At 47.0% G+C, this 11,191-nt stretch overlaps 1 protein-coding gene across 9 annotated transcripts in view; it reads right to left on the minus strand.

The window, feature by feature from the left end:
• Positions 1-3,190, minus strand: part of SMOC1 (SPARC related modular calcium binding 1) — a 140,775-nt gene extending 137,585 nt beyond the window's left edge. For all 9 annotated transcript variants that reach the window (XM_072865468.1, XM_072865467.1, XM_072865458.1 and 6 more), the window contains exon 1: positions 2,929-3,190. In XM_072865468.1, the coding sequence (XP_072721569.1) occupies positions 2,929-3,033 (105 nt within the window). In that variant the 5' untranslated portion in view covers positions 3,034-3,190. The remainder of the gene's footprint in view (positions 1-2,928) is intronic.
• Between the last annotated feature and the right edge of the window lie 8,001 nt (positions 3,191-11,191).

Genomic DNA, 11,191 nt, shown 5'->3' on the forward strand with positions numbered 1-11,191 from the left:
ACAACTCCAGATCTCATGCCAGCAGAGAGAAAGAGGCACACAGGAAGAGAATATGAATAGAAAGTAAAGCCTGATTATCTTTTTCCAGCAGGCAACATCCTTCAGACAGACATTTTCCAAGTATAGTCAGTTGATCACTTCCACAGTGCTCTTTAGACCTACAAGAGCAGAAGTGACCAAGTAATTGCATAACACAGCAGAAGCTTTTCTAGAGTCTGTCAAGTGAAGAAACAAGTCACACAACAGCCCTGGGCTTCCAAGTTATTTCTAGGACACCCAAGATATTAGACTTACTACAGGGCTTCACTTGGGACAGTTATTAACTGTCAGTGGGCCAGAGCATACGTACAAAAGCCAGATGTTTCCTACAGGTCATTGACACGTCCCAAGTCTAAGGGATTCATGTCACTGCTCATAGTTTTACCCCTACAACAGGAAACAGCAAGCTTTGTACAACACCTTTTGTTAGCAGAAGTACCTCAGCAGAGCAATAGATACTAGCTACACTTGTAATTTACCTTGGTATTCAAGTAATCATCTTAACTAACACATTTCATCTGAAAGTTTGATCCCTTTTTGGTACAAGAGATGTAGATATACCTATTTCTCTTCAATACCCTTAGTTTTTCATAATTTTCTGCAAACAGTAGCAAGCCATACTCCTCTGCCCATGTATTCAGTGACAGTGCTGGCTGCCTAGCTTAGCAGCAACACTACAGTAGTAAGATGGAAATGCAAGGAGAAAGATCAAGAACTTGCTTCAAGCATTACTGCTGCTCATTTAAACTCTTGAGTATGATTAAAAACTGCTGTTCACCTTTAAAAGCATTTCAGCTTGCAAATATTGTAGTTCTAGTGCTTACCATACAGAAAAGAAAAGTGTGAAAGGGTAAATATCACACCTAGCAATTGAACATCTACAGGATCAGACCCCAGAACTGCAACACGACTCCTCCATCCAGGGAGGGTTCCTGACAGGAATACGCTTTTGATGACAAGTCAGCATGAGAAACATTGGTGTAACTTGGTAATCATCCTTAAAAAATGAATAATAAAGAATTTTCTTGTGTACATTGGAATATAAAGTATGGCACCTTTATACTAATGACAACTTTACCGGCAAAGTCTAATCACTAGAAGAGATGATGCTCAGGGACTTATCATATCGATCAACATGGTTGCAAATGAGTAAGCCAAACTCCCCACCTTCACATGAACGTAAGCATGACACTTGGAAGGATGAGAAGACAGGCTGCATGAGTTAAACATCCTAGAAGTTCACAGCCTTCCATTTAAGAGCTCATAAGTTAAAACTTTAAGGCACATCTTTCTACAGAACTGTAGACATTGGTGCTCACAGCTGACATTGTCCCCCCAGTCATGAAGGGAGAAATAGCAAAGTCAAAGAAACAGCAAAGTCAGTTCACTTACTTCAAGCAAAAAGTCAGTCAGTAATCCTTTGTATTTGGTTTTCCGCTTTTCTGAAGTAGCTCCCATTCCAAAGACGACACAGCACAGGGAGCAATTAAACTGCCTTGTAAAGTACAGTATATAAAAATGGCATATATGGAAACTGTTTGATAGGCTCATTGTGCAATTATGCACTGCCATCAGGATTTTTTATTTTGTTCTTTGTTTCAATTACTCTTCGTTAAAGCATTTAGATACCAGTGCTGATGAAGGGCCCTAATCATCCAGCCAGACTCTTACTTACCACCTCAAAGCTCCTCTCTATTTAGCACCACTCCAATTTTGAGGTTTATGCTCGATATCAGGTAATACATATATATGCATAAGCACCCCTGTGTTTCCCATCCTTTAAAACAGGTCTCCAAGAATTTATGGCACACACTAGTTCTGATCTGCCACGTTCTAACAGTTGCTGTTACACATCTGGCTGTAAAAGAGGCTACACGGCACAGCTGAATAAAAGGACACCAATGCAGCCAGGACACTTCCCATAGCTCTGAAAAGCATTTAACAGCCATCATGGTCAAACAGCACTTCTATTAAAAAACTAGAACATTGCACTAAACACCCTTATTGTTATACTTCGGCTGAGCAGGGATTCCAAAGACTCCTGGTCTTACCTAACCATGATGTAAGTTAATTAAGTACTACATTTCATAGCATTTCAGACTGATGGGTCAAGAATGCACACGGTCAATGCATCCAACACACCTGCAGAGAGATCAAGTTTTTCCACTTATCCAGAGCTGTGCTTTTATTGCAGCATTGGCTGAAGAACAGCTACTGTTTTGCAGCTTTATAATTGAAAGCTCTCATGCTACTCCGTAGTGGTGCTACAGCGGTAACATTAGCTCACTGGGAGGACCATATTTAGAAAAGATGTTGGGTTCTCCCCCAGAGCAATGTAATAGTTCAGTAAGTGAAATTAACAGCCCCAGTAAGAGTCAAACATTGTCAGATTAAAAAAACAGAGCTAGACTCCTACAGGGAGAAGTCTGGGCTGAAGGCATCTAGCTTTATTGCAGGGATTCATTTAATCCCTGCTTGGGAACATAAAAAAAGAAAAGTCCTAAAGCTATGTGCTGGGAACCGAGGCTACATTAAATGCAAGACGAGCAATATAAAAATACAGCCTGCCAACCTCCCCCCTCCCTTTTTTCCCTGCAATAAATACCAACAAGTTAATACCGATGTATATACTTCACGCATTCAGCCGGTACCCGGCTTTTAATGAGCGGGGAGGCCCTTGCGAGGGTCTGCGCCCGCGGGGAGCCGGGCCGGAGGCGCTGCGTGCCCGCCGCGGGGCGGGGGCGGCCGGGGCTCCGCGGCGGCGAGCGCCGGGGCTTCACCTGCGGCGCTGACAGGGCGCGGGGGCGGCGGGCCGGGGGCAGGGCAACCTGCCGCCGCGGGGCGGGCGGGAGAGGGCCAGTCCCGCCGCCGGGGCGGCGGCTCACTTACCCGGGGCCCCGTGGCTCGGTGGCCGCGACCCTGAGGCAGATGCACCAGCAGCAGCGCCAGCAGGAACGGGCGAGCCCCCACGCTGCGCCAGGCCCGCGGCACCATCGTCCCTCGGGGGGGGCGGCGGCGGGGCAGCGGCGGTACGGCGGGGCTCTGCGGCCACCGGAGGCGGCTCTCCCGGGCGGCCGCCCCTCAGCCCGGCGGCGGCGTGTCCGTTGGCGGGCGGCGCGCGCGCGGTGCCCCGGGCCGGCTCGGCCGGCTCTGCCCCCTCCCGCCGCGGCAGGTTACCCGCCTCGGCCATGGGGATGCCCGTTATAAAGCCGCGGCGGGGCGGGACCGGGCGGCACTGACTGCGGCGCACACCTATCGCAGCGCGGCCGCCGCGGGCTGCAGCCAATGGCGGGGCGGCAGGGCCCTCCGCCCCACCCCGCCCCGCCGCCGCTCCCGGGCGTGAGGCGGGCGGCGAAGGTTGGCTCCGGGCGGCGCGGTGCCGCCGGCGGCCCGGCGAGGGGCGAGAAGCGGGCACCTTCCCCGTGCCGGCGGCACCTGGAGCGGCCGCCGCGCCCTCAGCGGCTGCCGGGGTGTGCGGGTGCCGGGCAGTCCTGGCGGGGCTGCGGGAGACGACGAGCCAGCGCGGCCGGCACTCGCCGGGGGGCTGCCGGCCTGCGCCGCTCGCCCCCTCCGCCCGCCCCAAAGCCCAGCTGCGCATCCCCGGCCCCAGGCCCGCGGCGGTGGCTGGCCCTGGCGGCGGCAGTGACAGCTGAGCCGTGCAGTCGGGTCGGGCCAATGAGCAAGTAAATTTGGCATAGGAAATTACCTCGTGGGCCACCCCCGTTTTCCTTTGCTTCGGCACTCGTGGACCAAGGCTGCTGTAGCAACAAGTTTGTGTCGCAGGGAGTGTAGGGCTTCTTGTCACCTCCATGCCAGGGCTCAAAGCATGGCTGACCCACAGCCGCAGAGACTACTGGTCCCTGAAGACCTTCGCCTGCTTTCCCAAGTGCAAATATAGCCCCACGGCCCATTGCTCTACCTTGCCCAGCAAAGCCTAGAGACCTTGTGGAGGTGATGTGCTTGGGGGCTTTGGTAATACATACCTTGCACCTGGAAAATCAACCCCAGATCAAGTTTGGTATCTCTTGAAACAAGCCCTACCATCCCCAGATCAAGTTTGATATCTCTCAAGACAACAAGCCCTACCATCCCAAGATCAAGTTTGACATCTCTTGAGACAACAAGACCTTCTAGGCTGCATGTGAGTCCCAGGATGTCCAAGCATAACCAGGCACTCGGTTATGGGAAGCTTGGGTAGAAGGTGAGTGTTGAGTCGTACAACATGCAAGTGGGTGCAGCTGTCGAGCAGGAGCAGGGAAAAAATGGAGATGCATCTACCAGCAGGGCCTAGTCTCTGCAGGCATGTCTGTCCAATTGGGAGCTAAAGAGAGAGCAGTACCATGGCAGTGTAATGGCGGCAAGCTGTAGACCCTGAGCAATGGAGGCGGAGAGCAATGCCAAGCCTCTCTCTACCTGCTGACTGAGTGATGGAGGTGTCTTGTGAACTGGACTGACTTGCATTTACGTCCAGTGCTTCATTTTTAAATTACAAGCATGAGTTTGATGGTGGGCACAGCAGGGCAGAGGCCCAACATTTTGCAACATAATATGCATGGGAGGTCACTGCTGAGCACGTCTTAGTGATAATAACCTTCTCGTGGGACTGTTCTGTGGTGCTCTTGTGGAAACACACAAGACATGCAATTTCTTCATACAATGTATTTAACTTTCTTTACTCAGTGACCTTACAAGAGGCAATACTCACACTTGTAAAAATTCCCTAGAGTGTATCCGCTAGGTATGGGGAGGGGCTGCTACGCCCACACAAAGAACCTTGTTACACAGTAGAAGTCATATAATTCTGGCATCTTATCAGAGCAAAGCAGGGTGTTTAGCTATAGCGGTTGCTTTAATCTTTCTTTTCTTTAAAAAAAAAAAAAGTATTTATTTAAAAAATGCCAGTACGTAACATTTTGTCATTAGCCTAGGCAGGATAAACTGTTTGTTACTCACGCGGAGCTCTGCCAGTATTCATTATTCTTGGCTTGCAGATCTCTCTGGAGCTCCAAACCCAGCACACCATACAAGCCTACCGATGTACCTTAGTCCTAACCCTCACCACCCTGCTATCCAGGTCCTAAGCTTTGCCAGCTCTTCTTCAATATGGCCTGCGGTATCCTCTGTTTTTCCATTTCAAAGTCTCTCTGATCCAGACCTGAACTTCTGCCATTCCACATGACATGAGCAAGAGAGACCTTGAGGGGAAGAGGAGGGGGAGAGCTGGGAAATCTGAATATGAGTGTCCTTGTGTACATCAGGATCAGCTCTGTTGAGGTTGGACAAGTTATACCAGTGCACACCTGACATCTGTGAAAAGACAGGCAGAATCTAGTACAGTTTTGTTGAGGCAGTGATCCCACCACTGAAGTACCACATCACCTTATAGTTAAGTCTTGATTAAATTCCAGTCCAGATAACAATATCCCACTTGCCTACATTCCCCTCTCCAATTTCATAGGGAGTTTTTTTGCATCTGACCTACTTTGTGTGGGGCCTTCATGTGTTCTTTATCACTGGCACTTTAAACATTAATGTCTTTCTTTGGTGTATTTTCCACAGACAAACCCATGGATACCAGGATCTCTCTGCTATATAAATGCTCATTACCACCATGAAAAAATTATTGTTTTCCTATTCCCTAACAGAGAATACCAGCTACACTGGAAGCCTATCCTCCAATGCCTATGAGGCCCTGACACCAGCAGCGTCTTAACACCGAGTAAAAGTTCCAGAGAGGGTCAGAAATTCCCAGTAACTGAATGCTTTGACTCCTGTATGGTCAAAGCTGTTCATAACCTTGCAGCATGTATTTCCAGCCTTGACCAATATTCCCATGGCCAGGTGTTTCTCTGTAGGGACATATATTGCCTTTGCAGATAGTAACTGTCTTAGTGCAATAACCAGACCAGAAGAGACTCCATAGCCTGGCCTATGTATCACAACCATTAAATTTCACTGAGCTGTTCTGAGCCCAAGAATCTTAGCAAAGCACCATCCAGGTGGATGGAGGACATCCAGCCCCAGTTTAAAGACACCAGCAAGAGAGAGAATATGTGTCTTTGTTCCAGTGGTGAATCACCTTCACCATTGAAAATGCGTGCTTAACTCTTTGGCATACTGGGCCTGGTACTCCAGTTGGCTGTAGGTGCACTTTACTGGTGTGTCGTCTTCAAAGAAAGATCTAGGTAAATAAAACAAACTGCTCAAACAGAAAGTTTTTTGCCACTAAATTGTCTGTTAATTCTCTTCACGTTGCTGGCAAGTGGGAAGTGCCTGCCTTGGGCATCAGTGGCATTGCAGAGATGCTGATGAGCCGAGAGGAGGCCAGTGTCCAAACATAAGAGGAATTGGGTACCTAACCTTCTCGCTTGAGCTCTTCCAAAAATCCCTGCCATCATTCTGAGGATGCAGTGCCAAACACTGCGCTGGCACAGTGCTACTTCAGTCAGTGGTGTCTCACCAGCAAAGAACTTGCCCAGGGTGTTTAACTGAAAACTACAAAGAGAGAGGGGTACAGAACTAGAAGAGAAGTTGTTCTTCATGTCCAGGCATTTGTACACCAGGCCCAACATTCGGATCCTTCCGAGGAAGATGTAAGCCCAGCCCTAATGAATTCAACTATGCAATGCTGCTGGAGGTAGCACTGAAACTGGTACCGTTGGGGCTTGTTGTGTATACCAGATACAGCCTACAACTTGCACCTCTGAAGACTTACCCCAACACGTGCCTGTATGTGTTGATGATTAATATCTTGTTGCTATGGTGCACGCATATCATGCACACCACCGCAAGCCCATGGCACAGGACGTATATATTGGTGGTCTTGACAACTGTTCAGGGAGAACTGTTTGATTGCTTTGATTATTTGCCTCTGCATCTACTTGTCTTGTCCTCGGACAAGATTCAGAAGATCGCTGCCCTCTTTTGAACAGTATTGGCACTCACAACAGAACCGTGATGTGATCTGTCTGCCACAGCTTCCATCAGGGAACATATTCCCTCTTGCACATGTTTAGCAGAAATGATTAGTCACACTTTCAATAAAGAATAAATTGCTGCCTCCAAATATGAGCTAATTGCTTTTAGGGATCAAATTAATGTTAGTGGTTCCTTTTTAAGTCAGTGGATGCTACAATCACTCCTGCAGCAGGTCTAGATTTAGTTCACTTTTTGTCTCAAAAGGAGTAAAGAAGAATATGGGGGATTTGCTGTGAGATTGATTGTTGTAGGTTGTAACGATGCAGAATTTAGAGCTATTTTTTTGAACATCATGCCTATTGAATCATTTGCATAATTATAATCAGAGAATTATCCATTGCTGTCAGGCCTTAATTGCAGAGAACCTGCAGCAGTGGAAGAGCCTTTTCTACTATGCTGACACCGCCAAATCTCCATCCAAAGGCAAGTTCAGGGCAGCCCAGAATAAAGACTGAAAAGCCACAGTTGAGCACACTCATGACCCTGCACAGGTTGGAATAGCAGCCACAGGATGAGAGACTCTATTCAGTCACCCTAAAATGAGGTAGAATACAATTTCCCCAGCTTCCTAGACACAGGTTGAATATGGGGGTAGTGAGGAGGAGTAAATTTGACTCATAGTGATTATGAGGCTGGAAATCAAAAGTCCATGGGTTTGAAAGGTTTCACATCACAGCATACAGCAATTTTACAGTGCCATCCCCCTGTCAGCACAGCTGCTGCTGTGGGCAAAGTATTCACACTTGTTAAGATGTAGAGACACATGGCTGTTAGCATGTCTTGGGGTGTACTTGCTGGATTATGTCAACAAAAAGGAGTCTCAGCTTCTTATGAAAGCTAATTATATATATGCCTGAATGAAACAGAAATCCTGTTAGTAATAATAAGTGTCCTATTGGGCTTTTCATCCTGGAAGCTCTTTGCAGAATGTTCACTATTACTTGAACAAAAAGCTTTGTTAAAAATATGACAGGACTGCAAGTCTTTTTCCATGAAATCCTTCTACAGTCCACCACTTCATTCATTATGCTTCATATAGAAATTCTGTGCAGAACTTTTCTCTAGAAATCATATTAAATTGTGTGGGTCCTGGCTGCACTTCTTTGGTTTCCCAAAGAGTTGCTAGTAGTTCTGGTTAGTTCCCCATCGCTGCCAAACCCTCACCTCTCACTAGTGCCCGTCCATCTGATCCTACTACCCAGCCATACCTTCATGCCCTTATGTTATTCCACCACAGGAAGAGGCTGTTGGCTGTACACCAGTATTATTATGAAAACAAAACTAAACAAAACCCAAAAAAGGAATGCAGTGAAGTGCAAGATGTTGTAAAGAGGCAGTAAAGCCCATTTGAGCTTCAGTATGTTTTTTCATGGTGCTGAAGCACATACCTATTTTTAAGGATGGAACCTCTACAATGACCTGGCTGTTGTTAGTCTGTAATCTGCCAGTTCCTTGAAAACAAGGATATTCTCCTTTTTTGCCTTTTTACTCTTACTTATGTTTTGCAAATTCTAGAGTATAATGTTGAGAATCGGTATGAGGCCCAGTGCAGTGGTGGTGAATGATGGATATTTATGTGGCACTGGAAAATTAAATGACTCTTCCAATAATCTATCTAACAGATTTCTAATGTTCGTTGTGCACTTTTTGAATTTTGTGAAGTAAATATAATATCATTTCAGGCTCTAAAAAGAATGCCAATCGACCATATCTTTAACCTTTAGAATCTTTAAAAGTACTTAGGGATTTGCCAATTTTTTTTTATTTTGAATCAGCTATGAGATTGAAGTTGGGTTGGACTCCATATGGACTCCAGAAGAGAGGAGCTCTGTTCCAACCTCATTTATCAATCTTATCAAGGCAAGGATTCTTTCTGCTCATCCTGTCTACCTGGGTGGGATGGATGGAAAGTGGGTGAGGAAAGAAATACCTCCACGCTGAAATTTTGAGGACTGGGTACTCTGGGCTGCAAATGCAAGGGAGAGGAGGTGGTGAATTTCCCATACATGAGTACTCTCTGTCCATGCAGAGTGGGCTTACCATCGAAAGTGCAAAAGAATGTGTGGGGGGGGACATGTGCCAGGGCACATGGAAGGCAGGGTCTCTTGCCTGACCTCCCCTCCATGCGAGCCTCCACCAGCACAGACAACAGCAAAAAGGAGGAGGAAGCAGCTGAGGATCAGGCCCTGTGAGCTCAACAAGTCATGATATTGGAATTATTTTTTGTCACTTGAGCACATTTACCTTGTCTCAGAGAGATGCTCAGATGAATGGAATAAAGTATTCTGTGTCACAGGTTGGCACCCCCTTCGTCTGACTCCCTCCATCCGCAGTTCTTATCCTCAGGAAACTCAGAATCAGAATTGTGTCCTAAATGGCATGAAAGCAGCTCAGAAACATACTTCAGCAAAGAAGCCCTGGCATCATATTAGACACTCTTTGTCTTCTGAGTTGGGGAGGCAAAATGGTGACAAAACAGTGGGATACAAATTCTAAAATGCCTTGATCCTGCAATTTTTCATCAGGGCCAAGAGTAACATTCGTTATCGGACAGGCAAAGTTTGTTTTTTCTTCCCTACCAGTTTCTTAGCACCGATTTAGGCTTCACACTGAAATCAGCAAAACTGCACTTAAATCACCCTGAGAACCAGCTACATGTATCCAAAGCTGAGCAGAGTTCAAACCTCAGCCCTGTGCTGATACAGAGCCTTTTCTGTTTTAAATTGCCCACCCACTCACTATTCCCAGCTGCCGAGCCACATAACGTTCAAAGACCACACACAAGGTGCAAGAGCAATAGAGGCCTGTTGAAAATTAAAGTGCAACAGCTTAGTCAAGAGGATAGGCTCCAGCATTGCTGCCTAGAAAATGGGGGCAAGGAATGAGGATGGAAGGGCAGATGGAGACCGTGGGAGATCTGTACAGAAAGCGATGGGAATCTACACCAGAGCATATTTTACAGAAATCCCCTACCCTCAGCTCACAGATCAACAGAGACGCAGAGCTTCCCATATGAAGACAGGCAAGAAGCAGCTCAGAAAAGGAGGTGGTGCTTTCCAGAGACTAGAGATGATACTGGGGTCCTAGGGTTTGTTCTCAGCTTGGCTGTTGGCTTGCTAAAAGGACCTGGAACCAGTCAAAAAAACTCTCTGTGCCTTATTTTCCCCTCTTGAACAAATGTCAAGAAGTATAAGAGCCTCACGTGAATGTTGTGCTATCTCCCACAGCCCCCGACAGACAGTAAAACTGTCAGAGAGCTCTGGTTTCTTCTCTCCAGTGCTGCTGCTGAAGGGACCTTGCTCTGAAAAGCACTCGTTTGAATGCCATATAGTAGCGTCACCTATTCCTCTTCATCCCATTGTAAGAGCACCTTATCATCGAAAACTAGAGAGTGTTGCAATAGCACTCAGTGGTGACACAAAGACAGGAGCAGGTCAGCACTGTCACACATGACAGTGCAGCACCCCCGCTTCTAGAAAAGAGCAGGGCCCTTCTGCTGACCCCTAGGCTAGGATTCGCAGGGTCCGAGGCACACTGGTGAAAATCGACCTTATCCTGAACGTATCTGCTCAGATGGCTGACTTTGCTATGATTTTGCACAAAAAGAGACTGTTCAACTCAAAGCATTTTAAAAACATTCTTAAGTTTTGTCCCACTGCTTCTATACATAAAGAATGTGTGTTTATATGTTTATACATCAAGATTTTGTGCTTAGTCACTAACCAAGACTAAATACTTAAAGGCTGAGTCAAGCCGTACTCTAAATGTGGGCTATTTTACCCATCACTAAATGAAACGGCTTCATTGCTGAGACAAGGCAATGTTGTAACGGCACATGGCACAACCCAGCAGTCGGAACAAGAAACAACGAAGGTGGTTTCTAGCAGAAAGCGCTCAGGGTGTTTGAAGAGGCAGACTGCCAGGACTCTACGGGTATCATCCTACTCCCTAGTCCTCAGCTGGGACAGCAGCTCAGGAGAGATGAAAGAAGGAAAGATGAAACACAACATGCCATGAACTTTCTTACTGCAACTCGGATTACTGCTAGCAAAAGAAAGCAAGCCAAGGAGACACTGGAAGGAAAGACTCACTCAAGTACCCCATACAGAATACTCTGAGATGGTGGTTTGAACCCAGAGCTACATATCATAGCTAGCATCTGTAATGATCTAAA

Source organism: Ciconia boyciana, chromosome 6 (assembly GCF_034638445.1).
Source record: "Ciconia boyciana chromosome 6, ASM3463844v1, whole genome shotgun sequence".
Lineage (NCBI taxonomy): Eukaryota > Metazoa > Chordata > Aves > Ciconiiformes > Ciconiidae > Ciconia > Ciconia boyciana.